This window comes from Chenopodium quinoa, unplaced genomic scaffold (genome assembly GCF_001683475.1).
Source record: "Chenopodium quinoa cultivar QQ74 unplaced genomic scaffold, ASM168347v1, whole genome shotgun sequence".
Classification (NCBI taxonomy): Eukaryota; Viridiplantae; Streptophyta; class Magnoliopsida; order Caryophyllales; family Amaranthaceae; genus Chenopodium; species Chenopodium quinoa.
Genome location: NW_018742461.1, coordinates 1,125,808 through 1,149,411, shown reverse-complemented (window position 1 = coordinate 1,149,411; position 23,604 = coordinate 1,125,808). Strand labels below are relative to the sequence as shown.

Below are 23,604 nucleotides of genomic sequence, written 5' to 3'. Positions count from 1 at the left end.
AATGTTTCTATAGACATAATAAGAATACTTCGAAATTAAGATGACTTGAGGAAAAACGATGTTATGTTTAAGAACAGGGCTAAATGATTTAGTTGGACAACATATTTTTTTTTTTTGACAACGGTCAGTTGGACAACATAAATGAAGGAATTCAAGCAATTCACAATTCACAATTCACATCATGCCTTTCCAATTTTATTTACCTCTAGAGAGTATGAGTCTATGACTATGATGTTGTTGGAATTGGACCAATACTAGAGTGTTGTTGGGCCTGTTGGCTAGTGTAATATTAAGCCCATTGCACCTTTTGTGCTCTTAAGCCTTCTGTTTCTAGGTCTAATTAAGATTATTTTGGCTATTTATAAGATGCTACTTGGTGTCTTGGTAATTTGGTATACACAGTAATAATACAGTACACTATTTACATAATCTATCTTGGTTCTTGACCATTTTAGATCCATCTCAATATACTTGTATGTTGGTAATTATCATATTTTTTATATGCATAATTTAATTTATTGATTATTAAATATATTTATGATTAAAATTATTATCCTCTTAAAATTTAGCAAGATTCTCTTCTTAAAAAACATGCACTAGTAGAAAAATTGTTTTTTACCACCCCACATACGCTACGCTTAAAATAAAAACCGTAACAATATTAAAGTAATATTAAAACTAGTTCAAGAAAACAATAATAATTAATAAGAGTACAGTTAATATAAAAATTGTAGTCTAAAATGAAAATGCTACGGTTTTTATAACCGTAACATTTTAAACATAGTATGTCCGCCCAATTATATTAAACATAGTATGTCCGCCCAATTAAAAATATAGGAACAAAACCCTTGTTTAGATTTGGAAGAGTGGAAGAACAGCCTCCTTTCATTCTCCTTCGCTCTCCTCAACACTCATCAACTCACACTAAGTTCCCGACCACTCAACAGCGCCGCCGATTCGGGTTTCCGGCCAACACGCTTCCCACTCCTTCGTTTCCTCTTGCGTGGTCCCTCTTTCCCGCTCGATTTCCCGTTGAAGCGCTGTTCACAATACTCTCCATTCGTGCGGCTTCTGAAATCCTCTATCCTCCAATGAAGCAGATTCTGAGGTAAGATGTTGCTTCTTTTTATATTTATCCTATATCAATTTCACAATTTAGGGTCCTCGTTAATTTGATTATTAATCATTCTTCTGATTAAATTTTTTAGTAGTTTTGGTTTGAAATCAATGAAATTATGACATTTTGCTGGTTAATATAACAAATTCACTACATTGCCGATTGTGATAGAATTTAAGTTTGTTTTTCGAATTTAGGGTTCAATTCTCGGATTTAGGGTTCAGCGATAGCAATAGATTTTTCGCAGAAATCAGAAGCCATTTGTTTCGTTTCTTTGAGATATAGGGTTTTTATACTTGATTTTATGGAATTTTGGCCGTATTTTTTTGTTGTTGTTGTGTTCTCGGTTTCAACAAGGTAAGATCTCTTCTTCACTTTTCTAGTTGTTTTCATACTACATAGATTTTAGGAGGGGGCGAGCCCCTATTAATCTCTGGGATCAACGTTTCTTTTATATCCCACCAACCATGTGCTGCCACGTCACCTTATTTAAATAAAAAAAAAAGTCGCTGTAGCTGTTGGCCCATTCTGCCGTTATCAGACGGCGTTACATCCAAATTTGACACCGTTAATTTGCAAACTTTGTGAAACAGGCAATACCTCACTCTCTCTCACAATCGCTTTTTACAGTAAAAAGGAACTTTGCTTCCTGATGGTTCCCCCGTATTCCCGGTGGTTGAAATTTGTTGTATTCATCTTCAGTGGTGTTCATGTGTGTCCAGTTTGCGCCGTTTGTTCGGTGAAGGTTAGTTTATTTTGACCATAGTTGATTTGATTTTGTTTAATTATGGGCCCAATTATTTGTAATGGGTTGTGCGTAATTGTGGAATTGCACCCTTTGTTGCTTAATTTGATATATTTCGTTGTTTGAATTCGGTAAAGGTTAGTTTATTTTCACATTTGATTTTGTTTAATTATGGCTTCAATTTTTGGTAATTGGTTGTGCGTAACTGTAGAATTGCACCCTTTGTTGGTTAATTTGATATATTTCGTTGTTTGAATTTGGTAAAGGTTAGATTACTTTCACCATAGTTGATTAATTATGACCCAATTTAGTTGATTAATTATGACCCAATTTTTAGTAATTGGTATTGGGTTACTTTGGAATTGGACCCTTCTGGTGATTAATTTGATATATTTTGTTGTATGAATGATTATAGTAACTTAGAAAATTGCATTGTTTGATTTTGGTTATGATTATCTCCCAAGGCTATACCTTTCAATCGAGTCCATATTGTATAGTTACGTACTACTTTACCGTTAATAGTGTTCATAAGAGAGAACGATTTGTAAATGGCAAAAAAGAAATTTATGTATAAGTTAAATGCATATTCTTACGATTTTGTGTTTCATTACATTAACAAAAACAAAGCGATATAATTATAAATATATATATATATATACACACACATAACCATTTTTATATGTATGTATACATATGTAATAAAATTTTAATGTATCTTTAAAGCTAATAATACACTTTCATAATAAATTCATTTTACCATTCTATACCTTATCCTAATTTGACTATTTATAATTAAATATAATTCGCCAATTATAGAAGATATTATTGCATAGCTGACTTAAAAAGATGCAAATCTGATCTCTTACGTCTAGTACAAGACTTGTGCGCCAAAATTTGCCAAAAGCATGATTACATATGAATAGTCCCTTGACTTTTTCAGCTTGGTGAAGTGACAATACATACATCCTACTTCATTTGTAAATGTGTCATGTACTTGTTTAAAGAATATATGTAGGGTAGTAGGCATCCATTTTCATGAGAAATATTATATAAATCATGTTATTCTAATTCCAACGAAAGAATAAGCACTCTTTTCGTTGTTTAATACTTCATCACTCATGTCTTATTTTTAATCACGTGCTACATATCATTAATAAGTATTGCTCACTCCAAATATTGCATACTCTAATTACCCGAAATCATTTGCTACTCATAAAAAAATCCATATTGTTTGCAAGTCTCTAAGAGCATACGTGGCAGTACTTGTACTTGTCTTGTGCTCTACCCCCTTGCTTCTCTATAAAAGCAATGTTATTGCATTGGATATAGTATCCTTTACCTGTTTTGCAATTCCTAAGCCCTAAATTTCTTCAAACAAATTCACAATGGCAAACCAACCCTTTGATCCCGAAAACCCGGTATACCCTCCTCGCTGCTACGTTGTTCCCACACCTAACAAAATTACTTTCCGTGACCCTAACAACACCGGCCGACCCGAAATGAACTTTAACAAGTTTATGTACTTTTCACCCAAACCCGGAAATGGCAACCTTCAAATTTTGAGTGACCAATGCATTAGGGACATCATTAGGAGCCCTAAAAGCCCGTGAGAGCCAAAGTTGCATGGAATGGTCATGATTGGTCCCGGTGTAACAGATCCCGTGCCCGCACACCTTCCCAATATGGTTGATATTGTGGGTGTAGTTGATGTGAAAGAGCTTTTTAACAAGCTCAACAAGGAAGTGCTTGTTTACAATCCCAACGACATCAGTGAGGTAATTCTAGATTTTCTTCTCAATGTAGTTGATCCTACACAACTAGCCTGTTGCTCCGATGGTTTTCAAGCATTTTATTTGCATTCCAATATTAGTGAAGTCATTGTTAGAGTTTGTGCTATTAGGTTTATGATAGACCCATTTATAAGGTACATGGATGTTAACCTCGAGACTAAATATAAGGCGGGTAGTTTGGCATTTCCTTTAGGTGCATCAATTGTTGTGTGGAATGCACGTGTTGTTAGTCGCCCTTCCTTTAAGTCAAACACCCTTGAAATTGTGTCCGTTCACAAACCCATCATTTTCATAATAACTGAAGCTAGAATTGGTCGGAAGTCTTTCAAGGAAGTGGTGAAGGGACGAGAGTGAAGGCAATGCAGGTGGTGTGGCTGTGATTTGGAATGAGAAGAAGGTCAAATCCGTGAATAAGTAGAAAACCATCAAATCAAAACGAAGTAGGGTAATGATGACAAATATTTAAAAGAATAAAACGGAACTTCTTTCTTCCAAGAGTACTATTTTACATCTTAAAACTAAATGAATAGAAAGAAACTTTTTGTACGTATCTTTATGCATAATATCTATGCACACGTGTGTTTTGATAATTTTTCATTACCGCGTATTAATTTTAGGGAAAATTGTGTAAAACTACCCGGAAGATAGACTGTTTTGTGAAAAACTACCCATTTTTTTTATTTGTTTACAACTACCCGCAAGTTTGAAAACGTTTGGGTAGCACTACCCATTAATGTTTTTCATCCAAAAAACCGTTAGTGGGCCCCACATTGTACACGTGTCAATTTTTTATTGGATAAAAAACTTAAAAAAAAAAATCAACAAACAAAACCCAGCCACCCCAACCACCGTGAAACCCTAGCCTTTACCCCCAGCCACCGCCAAAATCCGCCCGGCCGCCACCCTAAACCTCCGAAAACGGCCGACCACCTCTCCTAGCCCACACCACCAACTCCACTCACCCTGAACCACCGCAAAACCAAACCGAAACCACCTCCACTCAGCCTGAACCACCACAAAACCAAACCGAAACCACCTCCACTCAGCCTGAACCACCGCAAAACCAACTCGAATAATCACATAATTGCAGATAGCAAAATTGCAGCAACAAAATCACTCATAATAAGCAATCATAACTTGAATAATCACAACCAAATAGTTCAATAATCCACCTTACCCTAATACTAACAATTAAATTAACGATAGTGTGAAAGTTAAACCCTAGATTGTGAAATTAATATTCGATGATTGAAATTAAGATGAGAAAAATAAAAGGTGTATTATTACCTTAGAAGGTGGCTTCAATGGAGGAGAGAGAAAGCTTGGAAGTGCGCTTCAATGGAGAATTGAAGAGTATGCTTCAATGGAGGAGAGAGAAAGAGAGAGAAGTTGCAGCGTAAAAGTGAAAAGCTCCAATTAGAGATGGTGGTGTGGGCTGGGAGTGGTGGCCGGCCGTTTTCGGAGGTTAAGGAGGGCAGCCGGCCGGATTTTGGTGGTGGCTGGGGGTCGGGGCTAGGGTTTCACAGTGGTTGGGGTGGCTACTTGGGGTGGCAGGGTTTTGTTTTTTCCTTTTTTTTTTAATTTTTTTATCCAATAAAAAATTGACACGTGTACAATGTGGGGCTCACTAACGGTTTTTTTGGATTGAAAATGTTATAGGTAGTTAACCTTTACTGAATTCAAACAACGAAATATATCAAATTAAGCAACAAAGGGTGCAATTCCACAATTACGCAAAACCAATTACAAATAATTGGACCCATAATTAAACTAAATCAAATCAACTATGGTTAAAATAAACTAACCTTCACCGAACAAACGGCGCAAACTGGACACACACGAACACCACTGAAGATGAATACAACAAATTTCAACCACCGGGAATACGGGGGAACCATCAGGAAGCAAAGTTCCTTTTTACTGTAAAATGCGATTGTGAGAGAGAGTGAGGTATTGCCTGTTTCACAAAGTTTGCTAATTAACGGTGTCAAATTTGGATGTAATGCCGTCTGATAACGGCAGAATGGGCCAACAGCTACAACGACTTTTTTTTTATTTAAATATGATGACGTGGCAGCACATGGTTGGTGGGATATAAAAGAAACGTTGATCCCAGAGATTAATGGGGGCTCGCCCCTATTTTTTGCACAAATTATAGAATTACAAGCAGATTTTTGAATAACAGATTCATGGGGTTCAATTGTAACTGACTTTATTATTTATTTATTTTTACTGTTTTATTGCTATTTTTTTGCATGAATATTAGAAATAGAAATAGGGGTGATGTGGGTTGCATTGTGATAAAGTGAATTATGATGACTGGATAGGACGTTGTAAACCTTGTAATTGAGGCTTGGGTGTTTATATGGCAGAGTACATGTTCATTTGTAGGTAAGATATTTCATAAATTATGGGACGGTTGTTTTTTTTTTTTTTTTTTCCTTCTTTGTGTATAACTAGAAATCAGGAAGCTAGTGGTAGCTTAGCAGTTCATCTAAGAATATTCATAAATGACGAAGACTATTCCGTATAGAAGATCTTAAGTTTGACTTTGTAAGCCACTAGAATGGCCATTCTATGAGTTGATTTCCTATTTTAAGGGTTTCTTGCTGCTTTCTCAAAATCCCACACCTGTGAAGTCTCTAATATCATCTTTGTTGTTTATATTTCCTTCTAAGTTCCTCTGAATAAGATGTACCTACTGTAGTGTAAATTTGCTGTACTGGCTTCCTGAATAAAGCTGGTTCACTGTTTATGTGTCCTTATAGAAAGTAGCTATGTGTTTCATATGTACATAAAAATGTATACAGTAAGCCTAGTTAATTAACCCCAAATCAGTCTCATGTAGAATTACTTTGTTTGATTTGGTTGTCCTATTCTTTTCTAGTAATGTATATATTAATAAAATTGTCTACTTTTAGACTTGCTGGGAACGTGTACATCAGTACATGGGTGGTTATAATTGCTAGAATGAAGATTAAATTAGATTTGTAAAGAATGCAAATCCTAATGAACATGACATTTAATTTATATCTTATTGATATTTTAATTTGCCAAGTTATATCTAAGGGACCCTTTGCCTTTGATAGACTACATGTAAAATCGGTATCCAACATGCTTATATCCTTATGTTAAATGCTAATTCATTGATTCATTATATAGTTGATTGGTTTGAAAACTTGTCAGTGGTGCCTGCTTGATTATGTGATTATGGAGATATTCTTTATAAAGAATAGAGTGAAAAGCGTAATTTTAATTGAATAGTATTTTTGACTTGCTGAATTAAGAATATTTTTGAAATTTTTTGACTTCTAACTCTGTATCCAGGAATCCTTGTACTTGAAGCTTTGGGATTAGGAAACTGGGTAAAAGGTTAAGAATGGGCTGCTATTCCAGGAGATCAAGCAACCTACTTAGCCGACTGTGTTCTATGGGGAAACCCCTTCCTACACTTTTGGCAATTGAGTTTTTAACTACCAAATTCGTAGAGCACTTAAGGAGAATAGAGAAAGATACATAGAAGGAGGACCCTGGTGGATCATTCGGTCTGTTGGATACTCTAAGGACCCAGAGAAGTTCGAGAGAGTTGGAGGTCAAAAAGATTAATACTGGTAACACCATTAATCTTTCTTAATCAATGAAATTTTAACTTGCTGTTATCAGGTTGTAATTGGTTTTGTCTGGTAATTAACTTGCTTTCGTCTCGTCTTTTCTTTGGCTGTTGATTATTTTGGTGCAGATACTAATATGATTCATGAACTTAATAGCTTCTGTACTGCTTTTACATGAAATTGTTAATGGTCTTCTATCTTCACACGCAAAGCTGGAATCTTCCTTGCTTTGTTCTACCTGCTGTCTTAATTGAACTATTGCTCACTTGCAACCAAATGCCTACTCCACATTGCTTTTTATCTGGTGGCTGCAACAATTAATGTAAATCAAGACCAAATCTTTATGCTAAATTCTACTAAGTTTATTCGAAATTCTTTATTTTTACCAACTGTTAAACTTGAGTCTATTACAATGATAGATGGGAAGATTGGGAACTTTTATATCTAGTTGCCTTATGTAGTCTTGGGCATTAATTAATTATACTGATATACTCTTGATGCTCATTCATTTGCTGTGCTGCTAAAGCATTTTGGTGTCACTAGTACACTGCGTAGTCCTATGTAATAGTGTTTGCAGGCCTTAATTTCTGACAAGATTAATGAAAATATTCTCCGTTTTTGATGCCAGCACAGACCTTGCTGCAGTATTGTTCAGGTAATAGGGAACTGGCAACTGCTGAATGTGCGGAATTCCAGTGCATTAATTACTTTCCACACTGGCTGGGTCACTGATTCCGAGCCTAGTCAAATGTTTACTCTTTAAATTGGACAGCTTGTTAACTTGTGAAAATAGCAAGTTCCCTTCTAACTATCGTTCTATTAGGCTTATTATGCCTGCTTTCCTTGCATCTGAACACTAAAGCTATATTTATGTCTTAAAGGTAAATTCACTAGTGTCAATGAAGTTTTATATCATGCGTTTTTTCTCTAAAGCATCATATTGCAGGTTATGACTCCTATCTCACTGCTCAACTTGCTGGGCAATATGTTGCAGTTGATTCATCATGACATTGATGCTGCTTCTGTCTTTGATGCTGCTACTACTTCTGTGCTGCTACTGTTCTGCCTATGTGGTGCCCTAAGTCGGTTTTGAACGACCATTGCCTATTTGCCTTTTTCTACTACTGAGATGATCGAGCATGCTTGTGTCCAAAGCCGATGTTGTTGCGGTTTTCATTTGTTAAATAGGCTGCTAGCCTTATTTGTAATGTCTTCTTATTTGTAAAAAGTATACATTGTATAACTAAGATAAATTCTATGAAAAAAAAATGTTTTTTATGTATATGTTATACACTTATCATTAATTAAGCTTTAAAAATGCAAAAAAATATATTTATTTTTTTTAAAAAAAAAATTTGGACCACTTAATGCTACGGTTTAGAAAAAATGCAAAAGCTCTACGGTTTTTAAAAAAAACCATAGAACCGTAGCAAATAGTTTTCCTTATTCGCTACACCCACTAGTTCTATGGTTCAAAGTTTCAAACCCGTAGTAAATATCCCTAAAAAAACCGTACTAAATGTCATTTTTTCTACTAGTGACGAGTTCTATATCATATTGAATTATTAACATAGTCAAAGTTGAGTCAAAACTCAAAACATGAGATTGTATCACATCATACCAAACCAGAATAATTTAAGCCTAACCAAATCACAACTTATAAAATTTAAGATGATAATATCTTAGTTTAGACGAAGATAACTTATACTCAAAACTTGGATAGTGAGGATTGGGGTCAAATAACCCTGTTAACTTTTGTGGTTCCATTATTCAACAAAGGAAAAGTTGACAATATTATGGTAGACAGTCTAGACACTAGACAGCATTGCATGCAACATGCAAGATCTGGTTTCGAACATATTCGATTGTGAGATTATGGACCGGCCCACTTAGGTGTGGTCCTCCACTCTGGCAACAGGCCCACTGTGGCTGCCTGCCACTGAATTTACGAGTTAACTTGAATAATTCTTACTTATTTTTACCATTAATTTTTATTTAGTTCAACTACAACACAACATAGTCAGGCAGAATGTTGTTTGATTAAATTTGATTTAACATAAGGATCTTATTATTCAAAAAGAGAAATATTTAAGGGACGAAAAGTGTATTAGTTATATGTGACTTACGCACTTTATTTTTTATTTTTTATTTTTTTTATTGTACTGTAATGTACAAAATGTAAAACTTAGTGTTTATTTGGTTGACAAAATAAAATTGGGAAAGTGAAAAATCATGGAAATTGGCAAGTTGAATAGTTATTTGTTTGACAAAAAAATATAAATGGGGACATTAATTTCAACTTCCTACAAAATATAGGAAATAAAATTAGCAAGGTCCCCCTTGTTCAATCAAAATTATAGGAATTTCAACTTTTCATTGTAACATCCAAACAATTTCTAGGAATTTCATTAGGGAAATAACTTTCCATAGAATATAACTTCATATGATAACTTATTTTTCGTGTTAACTAAATGAGGCCTTATTGATAAATATAAATTTTAAACTAGGTATTGTTAAGTTAAGAAGTATTTCTAGATAAAACCATATCATGTGCATTCGAAATTCATGAACATTAAATAATTTGCGAGATTGCCAAACTTTTTTTTGGTAAGATGATTCAAACATCTATAATTTACTAGCGTGAGTAAAATTTGTAATGCAAAATTTTATTTTATATAGGTATGATTTTTAAAAAACTACAAAAAAGCAAGACCTTTGTACGGTAGTACTCCGTATCTAATAGCAAGACCTGTGGCTAGGGTCGAATTTTGTGTAACTTTGTTTTTTTTAATGGTAATAAGATATAGGAAGGGGGATGAAGATCGAACCACCATAACACTCGACGGAGGGACAAACCATCCTTCCACTTCTTAATCCTCGTGTAAATCAATCTTTGAGCAGCTATAAGATTGTACATTTTGAATTTAAAATTTTCAAATTGAATTCAAATTTAATGAAAAATGTGCTCTTTGGTCCATCGGAAGTTGGAAGTACAAAGCTCATAAAGAACTCACCTTATTAACATTTCACATTTATTTATACAATCTTTGCATTTGGTACATAATAAACATTTTCCTCGTAAAGTAGTCCGAAATTTATTCACCTAATAACTCCTGCACACTAAAACTACCGCGACCCCCCATTTCTCATTTACTCACTTCAACTACCCAACCTGCCCTGCCCTTTCCCCCTCTGCCCGTTTCTCCTTTTCTCTCTCCTCCTATACCCACAATCCAACGGCCCACATTTAATCACCACCTCTTATCCCCAACCGTTGGATCCCCACAACATAGAAACACTCACCCAGGAAAATGACCATCCCCCTTCTATCTAAAATAAAAATAATAAAAATTAAAAATACGTGGCAAAAGGATAGAGCCAGTCGCCAAACATTTGCCAATATAAGTACCCCTCACCTCCCCCACACCCCTTCCTCCTTTCTCACACCTAAAATATCTTCTTCTTCATCTTTTTTTCTAGTGAGAGAAACAAACTGAACTAAATCACTCTCTACTCAAAAATGGAGGATCAAGGCGGAGAGAGGCTCAAGGGAACGGTGAAGTGGTTCAACGACACCAAGGGGTTCGGCTTCATCACTCCATCTGAAGGCGGCGAAGATCTGTTCGTTCACCAGTCATCCATCCGATCTGAGGGGTTCCGTTCACTCGGTGATGGTGAAGAGGTTGAGTTTCTCATCTCTACTGGTGATGACGGTCGTACTAAGGCTGTTGATGTCACTGGCCCTAATGAAGGCCCTATCCAAGCCTCCACTCGTCGCGGCGGAGGCGGCGGTGGTGGCGGTGGGGGTTACGGCGGTGGCGGTGAGGGTAGGAGATCTGGCGGTGGGTATGGAGGTGGTGGCTACGGCGGTGGAGGCGGCGGATATGGCGGTGGTGGGTATGGAGGAGGTGGTGGTGGGTACGGTGGAGGAGGCGGTGGTGGAAACTGCTACAGTTGTGGTGAGCCAGGACACATGGCGAGGGAATGTCCGAGTGGCGGCGGAGGAGGTGGAGGAAGGTACGGTGGAGGAGGCGGTGGCCGAGGAGGAGGAGGTGGTGGTGGAAACTGCTACTCCTGTGGAGGTGATGGACACTTTGCGAGGGACTGTACTGCTGCTCGTTGATCAATGATGATGAATTAAAATGTTTTTAAGGTTATTATTATTATTATTGTTATGGTTTAGTATGTTGGTTTATGATTATTAGGGTTGTTTGTGGGTTTTTGGGAGAAAATATTTTGTGGGGGTTTAAGATGTATTTTCTCTCTAATTTTTATTGTTACAACTAGTTTGTCGGCTATGGTGAATTAGGGTATGATAAGAAGGGTAGTAGGAGTCTTTTAATTTTATTTTGTTTTACTTTTGAAGAAGATAAAAAAATCAAGAATGGAGATGTTTTGACAAGATATTTTAGATGAGATTATGCATTATCTATCATCCTTTTGATTGTTATAATCTCTGTTGAAAAATGTCAATATTAATGAAATATACTTCCTTCCCTTTTTTTTATTTATAAATATTTTGTTCCACTGTTTATTTTATTTGTTTCCTTTGTTTTGGATTTAATTTGCTTGATTTTGTTCATGATTAATATTCATATATATTTTGAACCAGATACATGCTCAATATCTTTTACTGTTTTTTTAAAAGTAGTTGATGTTGAAAATGGAGTAATTTGTATGAATTTAATATGGCCAATTAGGGTTAATTGTTAATTAATGTACTCCTTCAGTCTCTCCTATTGGTATGCTCCAATTACTTCATTGCATAAAATCCCATGCTTAACTAGTGGTAAGCCAATAAAGACATGAAATTATGTAATTGGCAATTTGACATTATGAAATAATTGTTCATCTTGAAAGAAGCAAATAATTTGGATTTTGAAATACTGTTGTCTAGGTTGGAATTTGTACCACAAACAGTAGCTCTTCCCTTGAGGTTCCTATGTTGAAGAGTCCAAATTATATAATCTTGAATACTTGATGTCTTGGAAAGACTATTTTACTCCAATAGTCCATTTTTCTGGGGAAGTATTCTATTCTACTCCAATTAATTATCTGTTCCGAAAATGTTAGTTATGAATTGAATTGAATTGAAACGATCCATTGTTGAAACCTTTTTCAAAGAGTGACACTTGGACTCTTTGCATTCTATCAAAAGGGTTTGTTACTGTGGAAGCATGTTTGTTTGATAATTACAGTAAAAGCAAATATTTTGGCATGAGAAACTATCAAAATTGTGTATTAGATTAGAGGGATTTTTCAAATAATGGGCATCTTATCACTACTAGTTTCATGCCATTTGTTCTCTCAAGTAGGACCCTAGAAATGAGAAGGACAAGAAATATTCATTCTAAATCATGAGTCCCATGGGAGCATTGTTAAGGCCAGAAGAATCATGGAAATATGGAATGAGAGAGACTAATAACATGATAGTTGTTACCATTGTAATAATATGATTACAACGATCTCATTTTTTTTTTTTTTTGATGTTTAATGAGCCACAAAGGGCGATCAATAACATCATTATAGCACACTACTATTTTGATGGTGTTTCGGGTATTTAGCTTGGTACGGTGTATTATGCTACGACGCTATGTGAGTATGAAAAATTACAGAAATGTCTTATTACATGTTTATGTCGTGTATATATCATGTATTTAGAAGACAAATATGTGACTGATCAAAACTTAACAGTAAAAAAACGAAAAGCATAAATAAACTGTGCTGAAATTTACAATCTAACCACTACTTCAAAACAGATAACATATGCACTAAATAAACTACTCCGTAATAATAAAGAAAAAAAAAATACGGAAGATTGGAGAAAATCTTGCAAGGACAAGAAAAAATGGATATGAAAGACTGGTCAAAGGGAAGAAGACAAATATACCCTATCAATTTGGGGGACCTATGAATGCGCACTATGAATGCATGTCAGTATGCCACCACCCTCAACTGCTGCATAACAAGAACAAGGTGCGACCATATCCTATTTTTGTGTGTGACACAAAAACTGTGTCTTCGTCCTTCTTTTTACTTACTACGAGTACTCCTACTATAGTAAATGTTAATCATATCAACTCAAATTATACGACACCACTAAACAATTATTAGTGTATAATCTCTGTGTTATTTAGCACCCATCATAATTATTTGTCCAAATTTTATCTTTGTATTATTATTGCTCATGACTAAAGTATTTATTCTATATAAGTAATATAACCTAAACGTACTTATGTTTTTAGAATTTTGTGCTTTATTTTTGCGATTATTGTAGTTTTGCACTTCAATTATTACAATGTTAAAAAAAAAAAAACAACGCATTATTAGTCGTTGCTTAAACAACGATCATACTAGCTATAGGTCTATAGCTATTTTTTGTTTTATTTTGAGATTAAAGGCTTTTTTTGGCAAAATTATAGTTATAAAGATAGATAATTAAATTATGATTGTATGAGTGTTCAATAAAGTAGTTATTGACTAGCTGTAACATACAAGAAATAATAAAAGCAATTCAAAAACTAGTGTCAAACACGCCCTATGTGTTAAATTAATTATTTTATATAATTTTCAATAGTTTCAAGTTTTCAACCACTAACTATTTTTGTGTTACTACAAAGTCTTCAATACTAATGAGTCTAAATACTTTTCATTAAACCAGTACCTATTTTTGTGTTTCTAATACTACTCACCAAGACACCAAGGTATATAGATCAGATTGGCCAACATTCTTTGTAACTAAGACATCAGTCAACTATAAAAAGGAAAAGTTTACAACTCACTTGCATCAGATAATTAGAAAATTTCCTGAAAATAGATGGAATTAGCGTTGAAACCTTTACTCTTGATGCATTGTATCATTATGCCCTAATAAAGCATGCCTTCCTCTGTTGCAAGCATAAGTCATTGATGAAATTTTCACATCACGTACATAAAGAAATATGTTATATAAATTTAGCAAAATGTATAAAATGAGTATTTTGACATGTTATCCGTAATTGTGATGACTTTTCTTGGGAGCAAGAGGTTGAGTATAGATGAATAATAAGAAGAATATTAGTTATGTAAAGTAAATATAATAATAGAAACAAATTGTAATAAAGCAAATCGTAAATAACATTAAAAATGGATCAAAACAAAAAGTGAAAAAATATTTGTGAAACATAAAAAGTACTCCGTATATGGTAGTATTACAAGTATATTTGTACTCCGAAGTATTAAAGCTATTGCAATTCTTAGGCCTCGTTTGGTTGCATATGGGAATTAAACGTCTACACGAAGTTACAATATATTGGAAAATTTATTGCCTAGGATATACTAAAATTGTACATATAGAAAATCGTATTTCTCATGAATTAGTTTCCTATGTTTTGTTTGGTTAACTTATGTAATACCTATGTATTATTATAACTTGAACTACTTTTCCAAAATTTTGAGGATAATAATGTAATTTCACCCAAAATACATGTGAAAAGTTTGAGTGACCAAGGTAGAATGTGGGAAATTAATTCCCATGTTTTGTAGGAATTTCAATTTCCTTAGGAATTTCCCCTTCCTACATTATTGTTAACCAAACAACTACTTTTAAACACATTTTCCATAAATTTATATTTCCCTGGTTATTAAAGTACAACCAAATAAGGCATTAATGAACGATGGTTCACGCTTATTACATACGGTTAGTTTGATGATGACAAAAAATGATGTTATTGGATAATTGGTTGTGAAACATGTCATGACTAATGAGATGATTGGTCATCAAGAAAAGCTCACGACAATTGACAAGTGTCACATCTCAAATTACATTGAAGTTTTTTTTTTTTTTTTTTTTTATTTAATTTAGTTTATGGATAAGGGATAACAATTAGCAAGGTCACTGCTATAAAATGCCAACGTATCATTAAAGATGAATACTCCCGAACAACTTAGCTAGAATACCCACTCATTTTGTATAGTTTGTAGTTTTGTACTGTAGTGTTCGAATCGTTTTGCCCATAGTTTTGTAGCACTGGGCCGCTGACCAACTATGGGATGCCCACTCAATTTCTACCAGCTCCTAGTTGGTTCTAACATTGCATTTTTATACTCCCTCCACTCTCTTTCGACTTTTAATATACATATTTGACTATTAGTAATATACGGAGTACAAAATATAGATTTGTATTAATAGAAACCATAAGATGTCAATATTAAAAAATAAAAATGCATTCAAGTAAATCTAATAACACATTGATTAGGAAAAACACAAATACTTGAAGTATCGACTAAATCATCCTTTTCATATGAATTACAATGCACTTAGTAATGGGATGATTATTGAAGTGAATGAACAACATCCTAACTCTAAAACCATCAAATAAACTAGACCCAATTCACAAGAAACTTTGTGTGATTAATTATTGCTTCGCTTCATAGATATAGTTTCTTTTATATACATAAAAAAAACAAATTTAAAAAAATGATGCTGATTCTTCCTACAATAATACCAGTAATAATAATGATGCTAATACAAAAGTATGAAGTGAATATAATTGTTGTGGGATCAAAATAAAAGTATGGATGGGTCTAGTCCATTAATAGTGGCACGCATCAAATGCAGATAAGATGCTCTTCTTCCCGTGTGATTGAGCACCCTGTTCTGTAATGAAATGAACTTTCCAATTTATAGCTGATTTGTCACATCTTCTCTGTCATGTATTCAAGAGTTCCAAAGTGTCTGCCTGAGTACCTGATATAACTCCCCTTTTAAGTAAAAATAAATGACCTAGATTTTCTAACCTCTTTTGTCATGTTTTTTGGAGGGTAATATTATTTGATAATTCGGTTCGGATTCAAGTCGGATTGGACTTCAATAAATAAAGTTGCATTTTCTACTGCATGTATTACTATAGTCTTGATCCAAACATTTGTTGTTAGCATGTTATTTATTTCTTATTATGTGTTCATGATAAGTATTGTAACAATTAAAGGGATTAAAAATGCTTATGCAAGGGCTAGCTTGATGTTTTACATAATTTATAATGATCTAATATAAATTATTTTTACTTATCAAACTTGTTTGAACTTAAGCTATATATGACTATCAGAACCATTCACTTAAGGTTAAACCACTCTTGTGAATCTCCTACCAAAGGCCCAAAGCTACCCAATATATTGGTGACCAATGTGATATTTGCCTAACCTTAAGAGAATGGCTCTAACTCTCGAGGTAAATGTGCAGTAATGCATGAGCTTCTGTGACTCTTGAATAGTTAAAACAGATCAGAAAGGGTTTTACACTTACACTAACTATGATTATCAGCACATTATACTAACTTATTTTTTTTGTAAGGAGAAGACTTTTCATAAGAGAGGAGGATTAGGAAAATCCTTTATATATCAAGTTTGGAACGTCTTGACCCCTAATCTCACGCCTAGAAGTTAGTTTGACTCCTACCTAACGAGTACGTGAATGGTTATTTTTTTTTGAGGGAGAATACTTGAGTAGCTACATTACTATATACAATAGTTAACTTGGCGATGATGGTTTGATCTCCTATTGGCCTCATCTATGATGGTATTAGAATGGATAGGTCTTGGTTCGAAGTTTTATATTTTTCGCATATTAAGAGAGCTTATAACATGGTTGCACATTTTGTTCCTAGACGGGATACGGGTATGTACGTTTAAATTCCTTTTCTCAAAGTATCATAACTTTGGCGGAAATGAATTTAAAGGCTCCTTTTCCTCAAAAAAAAAAAAAAAAAAAAAAAAAAAAAAAAAAAAAAAAAAGAAAGAAAAGGGTACAACAACACCAAACCTTTCTGCAAAATTAATAAAGCCCTTGGGCGTTCTACTCAAAGCCCATTTTTTTTACTTTGTTTAGTTAAAGCCCATTAATAGAGACCAACGCAAGTAATGAAAAACTTTATGGGCAAACGCAATTATAGCTTGTCACTCATTTTGGAATATACTTGTTATGCGCCATCTAGCCCAGGAGCGCCGGCTAGTTCGGCCCCGTAATAAGTGTGGCTAGTACAAGTTGACAACACCTTTCATTTTCACAATATGGGGTATGGTTGTTTGATTCAGCCCAATTATGGTCCAAAGTAGAAGAAAATCATGTGCTTTACTTTATTAAGCCACAATTTTATGATGTATGATGTTGCCCACACGAGAATTGAAAACCACAAACAATATGTGTATGGGCATGAATTGTCAAATTTTACATACATTGGTCTTAGATTTGTTGACTCATCCTTAAAATACCCACTTTTTTATGACAACAAACTTTAATGTCTCGCATTAGGGGTATTTTTGGAGAGGCAAGACAATGTATGACTAACAAAGTAATGGTCCAAGGTATGAATTAAATGGTTCTGGAAACCAACTACGCATCATGGGGTTTTTTGCGATCCCTGAAGCGACTCGATGCTTAGCCTTGTTGGGTACGAAAATGTTCTCTAGAAGCTAAATTTGAGATTGGACCATTTTTTTGAAAGACACGGTGTTGAAAACTCAGGCATTAGGGTTCACCTTAGGGTCATATCTATGATTGGTGATGAAGATGTGTACGTAATCAACTCATTTGATAGTTCAGGGACAAAGTGGATAGTTCCGACCACCCAAGTTGTCTCTCACGGTCATGTGAGGTCTATAGAAAGCATGTCGTTAGAGCTAAAATTCAACTATGCGTGATTAGCACTCATGTCGCTTTCAAGGCTCAAATGCAGTAGGCCACGCCTCCCGTCTTTAGAAAGCAAGGAAAAAGCCAAATATTGATACTTCTACTAACAACTAACGTACATACGTACCTCTATTTTTGTTCGCATGCATATTGTACATCCTTTTTTTTAATTCTCTTCTCTAGTTTTGTAAATTCACCTTCAGTTTGTGCTAGTCTGCTAGACTATGATTATGGTGCGGCTTGTAGATTTGTTAGCTTTTGAAATATCATGAAATCTTTTGTAATAGCATGCCTTTTACATGTATCATTTTATGTTCAATGGGTGGCCAGGTTGGCATTCTTGGCAATCCTAACTCGTCTTTGTCGATTTGCAGGAAGAAAGGCAAGGAGTAGCTGATCGTTATGGGATCATTGCCATTAATCGTTCTTATCCAATTCGATTCGCAAAATTATGACAGGAAACCCAAAGATCCTATTGAAATAAAAGTTGATAAATTGGTGGATGTTAAAACTCAACATTCGAAATTCTTCTTATACTACTATCATAATAAATAATGTACTTTAGCTCATCAACTATCTAAACATGATTTAATAAGAGTAAAAGTGGCTAGATAGAGTAATTTATTTGAGCAATTAAGATTGTAGCTAGGGCAAGGATCGGATAGCATGTCCATTTATGGAGAAGCTAGTACAATACTCATTGCAAAATTACATAGTCATATTTAATTTCATACAAGCGATTATCAAAATCATAACAAACGTTTCTAAACTACAAATTTCCTCTTTCTAACTCGATCATTTCTCAAACCTTTCAAGCCATACACCTTTAACCCTAACAAGTCAAGTAGCTCATTTTTGGGCACATTTTTGAGCTGAGTATATTAGGCGAAGACTCGAAACTAATAGCAAACCAAAGACAACACATCATGTATATTGCCTCTAATCACTATACCACTTTGTGTGGCCTTGAACTAACTCGTAAGGCATGCACGTAATTGACTAGATCACGTCGTAGCAAAATCGATCAAAGACGATGAGCAAGGTGGTGGGTGTGGTTAGCCGGTGAAGGGGGAAGAGCGGTGACATTGGCAACCTTTGGTGAAGGGCACTGGTAGCATTTAGTAAACAATCCGAAGGTGTCGATTTGGTGAACAAAATTGATCATACTAGCCCATCCACCAAACCCAAACCCTACCACAAGCACCCATCCTACCACAAAAATATTAAAGGCAAATGCTCCTGTCCATCTTCCTAAAAATTTGGGCGGTTGCTCCACTGCATTCTGTATAAATCGTTGTTGCCATTCCGTTAGTACAATAATATAATTACTTATATAACTAAAATAAAACATTATACACTTGTAATAGTTCGCTTTATTTTATATCGATCCGCTCTGTCATTAGTCCTTTATAGTTAAAAGTGTTACTGTATTATATTATTGGAGGGCGCCCCCATTACTCACCGTGAGAAACGTTTTTGTTTCTCACAGTGGCAGTTTCGTAAATAAAATGTACTACTTTCAGATATTATTGACGCTCAGCTCCTTATACTAGTTATATACTATGATATAAATAACAAAAACATATGGAAATGTACCTCTCGGGCAGCAGCAGAACGGAAGGTGAACATGTGAGCTAGGGCAGGGATGATGTAGACGGTGAAGCTAACAAGGAGTGATCCAACGGCGGAATTGATGGGTCCAAAGAAGGGGAAAATGATGGCCAAGAACCATATTGGGATGACCACGGGCAACCTCGCCGCTGCCCGTTTACACATGCTCTTACAATCATGCAATCCAATTGCCTTCTCCCATACGAAATACAAGGGTGTGCATGCAAATCCAAAGGTTATAAACTGCATTACATAATTAATTTAAGAATTGTCAATCATCAATCAATTAATGGTTAATCAAGGTAGATTAAACTATTCAAAGCATATAGTATTTTAAGGAATATGTCCATGCCTGATGGATGAGCATGAGAATGACAGCCATGTCGCGGAATGGAGACCGAGGGAGGAGAGAAAAGGCGTTAGAGTGATCAAGAAGCATGTCTCCAAATGCCCAATACACTGCTGAAGCTGAGGGCAGGGTCAATGTCATCACATATAGAGTTGCTAGTAAATATATGGCCTTGAACTTTTGTGGCTTCCACATTGCGTGCATTACCTCCCTACATTACACGCACCAACCAAAACTTAATCAATCAAACTAGTTCCTCGATTCTTACATATTACTTGTTAAGATTTCTTGTTCATACTACGTTACATCATCAAGAAATATACTTATGTACGCATACTATTTTGAATTATTCATAATCATATAACGTTATGGAATGTTTCTCTTAAATCAAACAGAATCCCCCTATTAAAATGTGAGTTTACGGTATATAAAATGGAGCAACACTATCCATAAACATAACACGTCAAATAGGTTAGCTGTATCTGAAAAAACAAACGCAGAGAATCCAATTATATGAAATCAGATAGAAAATCTGAGTGTCATCAGCAATAGCATATTCTATACCAATCAAGACAGAAGGTAAAAATTAAAGTGAAGCAAAAGGTGAAAACAAGGGTGAAAGTGTGAAACTTAGTTGGACCCCATATTTATAAGTTACTGTAAATCAAAACCATGATAAAAGTAACAGCTTAATAAACTCTAAAGCTGATTGGAAAAAGAGCCTTTACTTTCTGAATTTAAGATTGAATCTGTAGAAAATTAATAATTTTCCTCTAGCAAAAGGTAAAAAATGCCATCTTTTTGCTTAGCACGCCATACTATATTCATGTAAATTTTTCCCCTAATAATTTACCCGTACTTTTGCCCTATGTTTTTGAAAAATAAAAATGGACATTTTTTTTTTCTCATGTTATTTTTTTTTTTTTTTTTTTATGGAGATAAGGATTGGTCATTACATGAATACATAGTCAGAAAATGTCTATACAAAACGGTGAAAAGTCATTTTCATTATTTTTTAATGTACAGTACGTGATAACCCTGAAAAGACAGATTTGCCCCTTATATAAATTTACTGAAAAGACAGATTTGCCCTTGGGTCAAACAATAGATCAACCAACTAGATTTTTATAATTTTTTGAAAGACAAGAATATAGGGTAGAATGAGAGTTTGTCTTACACAGTAACAGCATGTCCTCCAAACGTGTAGAGAATGTTTGTGGCCCCTGTAAAATATAACACCAACTTGGTCGGCCCTGAGTGCTTCACACCTTCCACCTAATCATATTTTTAATCACATATTAATCACCACATTACCATATAATGTACGATTAGAGTTATACTGCCAAGGTTAATTTGCATAGTTTAGTAGTAAAATATATGTTCACTGCCTACATTGGGTTGGATTTTACGCAAGATTAGAGACTAATCGCGACATATACGTGGGGGTTAAAACCAATTAATCCAAAAACGATTGCAGGTTGCGGCACGTGATGTGGTCACATGGGTTTTAGTCAGTGCATGGTATCCCATGCAAGTATGTAACCAATCAACATAATACTTGTATTGTTTATACAAACTCTAGAATTAAACCTACAATTGTTTGGTTGAACCTTTATTAGTTGGGGATTAGATTATTATTAGAAGTTTAATTAACCATTAGATTAGAAAAATACAAGTTATTAGGACATATGGAAAGTAAAAGCATGCATAAGTTCCATTGTAAAAAAGAAAAATAAAATTACTAATTACTAATTAGGCTCCTAATTAATGGGATTGCTTTTAGACAAACCACATGATTGGTCGGGTAACATGTTGATTAGTAATGGAAATATCACATGGAAACGTTGCCTTAAGCTTTTTCTAAGGCGGCCTAGGAAAAGTGTTGCTTTTGTCAAAGAATAAGAAATGCATAGTAAAATAGTGATTAACTTTACTTGTAACAAAGATTATGAGTTGCAATTAGCTAGATTCCACATTGTAGACAAAGATCGGAAAGCATAATGATATAAGATATATGATTATTAATCAATAAGTGGAGATATATATTATACTCTATACAAAAGCGTTACTAACATAATTCCTAGATGTGTAATACGTATTTTACAATACTTTGAAAGATATTGTTGCATAACCTTAGACAACAATAGTTTATTATTGAATTCAAAATATGCTTTAACTACAAGAAAGGAGATTTTTGTATATATATACATATATTATTGATAATTATAATTTATAACAAGGTGATAATGTGACAATTAAATTCAAGCGGACTACCTGGCCATGAAGAATGGATGCAATGGTGAGATACCAAGCAGTGTAGGTGGTCATGATTAATCCAAGGAAGGACCAAATTCTGTAGTTGTGAAAAGAAGGAATAAAGACGGTAGTAGCACAGCACGCCCCAAAAATGTAGGTCCAAGTTCTCTTGTCCAGATTATCATTTATATAGTATATGTTGCTGCAAATATTATTCAAATCAAAAGAGATTAGTAATAATTAATTACGAACCCTCTTAATTATTGCCATAAATCATGGATTAGACAAATTTATAGTCATCAATTATATATTAAGATTTAAGAGAGTACTATATTAGGTAGGTAGATACCAAAGGGAGGTAAAATACAAGTTTAAAGCTATAAGATACCTTGCACAGGCAATAAGTTGAATGACAGATCCAAACAAAAGAAATGTGCAATTAAATGCCAATCCAACGTTCCTCCAATGTTTCCCTAGTAAACCATCTAGTACCTCAAACCACTGCATTAACAAAATTAATTAATTTCATTAAAACTAATTACTAGTAATATGATAACCATTTAATTTTGTCAAAAAAGAGTAATATATGGACATTAATTACATACCTGAATGACATGATTTCTAAAATCAACCTTTTCTCTTTCCTTCCTAGTTCTATACTCAACATAGAGGATGCTAATAAGATAAGCAGTCCAACTGCCTAAAATTCCATAAAAAACTTGAAATAATATTCCTGATAACATCCCTAGCTGTGAAAATGAGTATGGTAGTGTCAACAACACCTGTGCCACCTGCAGCAACAACACAAATCGAAGTTTTATTATAGAGGTTCAGATGTACACAACCTTATCCATGCTGGAAAAACGGACTTTACCTGATTAGAGGCACAACTAAACCAAGCGTCATAAGTGGAGCCACCGTGCCAAAGGAGGTTAGAAAGGGCGGTTTTGAAGCTCGAAGGCTTAGCTTCATCTTTCTCCATTTCAATGTAGTTGGCTATAATCACAGTCTCCACTTCTTTCTCCTTGTCTACACCATTAGCCATGTTGATATTAATAACAAAGTGTCCCTTCAAAATGTGTAATGTTCTCTCTTTTTACTCCAACTTATTGTAAATCCCCCTTTTTGTTCTTGTAACTTGTGGTGTTGTAGAAAAAAAGATATTTGTTGGGTTTTGGTTAGGATTTAGGAAGGTGAAAATAGCATGGAGTTGAGAAATTTATGCTTAGGATACAAGGTATTTATACAAGACATCCGCCTTCTAAAAAGGTGTAAAGTTTTTGTCTTTGCTAAAACATTTTTGGGCATCTTCATTAAAAGAAAAAGATTAAAGAAATTCAATATATTTTAATTTATTATATTATATGATGTGATATTATTATTGTATGTATTAAATCTGTAAAGGTTTTGTTGGTTTTGACTAATACTGCGGTCTTCGAGCTTAGTTCGAAGATTGTTT

The 23,604-nt window shown here is 34.4% G+C and overlaps 2 protein-coding genes and 1 long non-coding RNA gene across 5 annotated transcripts; 2 read left to right on the top strand and 1 right to left on the bottom strand.

Annotated features, from left to right (window-relative positions):
* The first annotated feature begins 609 nt into the window (after window positions 1-609).
* Window positions 610-8,647, top strand: LOC110718557. 3 transcript variants are annotated; one of them, XR_002510927.1, is made up of 4 exons: window positions 610-1,108; window positions 1,748-1,862; window positions 6,980-7,263; window positions 7,892-8,647. It is a non-coding gene; the product is annotated as an uncharacterized LOC110718557 (long non-coding RNA). The 3 variants fall into 3 exon arrangements; XR_002510926.1 differs by having other exon boundaries at window positions 1,711-1,862; window positions 7,897-8,647; XR_002510925.1 differs by having other exon boundaries at window positions 1,711-1,862.
* A 2,036-nt stretch (window positions 8,648-10,683) lies between these two features.
* Window positions 10,684-11,765, top strand: LOC110718556 (glycine-rich protein 2-like). Its single transcript, XM_021897406.1, has one exon. It carries the CDS (start codon window positions 10,784-10,786, stop codon window positions 11,384-11,386), a length of 603 nt encoding a protein of 200 aa, XP_021753098.1. The 5' UTR covers window positions 10,684-10,783; the 3' UTR covers window positions 11,387-11,765.
* A 6,806-nt stretch (window positions 11,766-18,571) lies between these two features.
* LOC110718555 (auxin transporter-like protein 2) lies at window positions 18,572-23,379 on the bottom strand. The gene is made up of 8 exons (XM_021897405.1): window positions 23,020-23,379; window positions 22,751-22,936; window positions 22,534-22,646; window positions 22,164-22,347; window positions 21,067-21,164; window positions 19,893-20,100; window positions 19,526-19,783; window positions 18,572-19,211 (listed from the first exon to the last, which is right to left on the bottom strand). The coding sequence occupies exons 1-8, from the start codon at window positions 23,188-23,190 to the stop codon at window positions 18,954-18,956; spliced, it is 1,476 nt and encodes a 491-aa protein (XP_021753097.1). The 5' UTR covers window positions 23,191-23,379; the 3' UTR covers window positions 18,572-18,953.
* Between the last annotated feature and the right edge of the window lie 225 nt (window positions 23,380-23,604).

Coding starts and splice junctions, on each gene's coding strand:
- LOC110718556 (XM_021897406.1), top strand. CDS start 10,784: ATGGAGGATCAAGGCGGAGAGAGGCTCAAGGGAACGGTGAAGTGGTTC.
- LOC110718555 (XM_021897405.1), bottom strand. CDS start 23,190: ATGGCTAATGGTGTAGACAAGGAGAAAGAAGTGGAGACTGTGATTATA. Junction 22,937..23,019: donor TTAGTTGTGCCTCTAATCAG/GTAAAGTCCGTT, acceptor TTGTTGCTGCAG/GTGGCACAGGTGTTGTTGAC. Junction 22,647..22,750: donor TTAGAAATCATGTCATTCAG/GTATGTAATTAA, acceptor TTGTTAATGCAG/TGGTTTGAGGTACTAGATGG.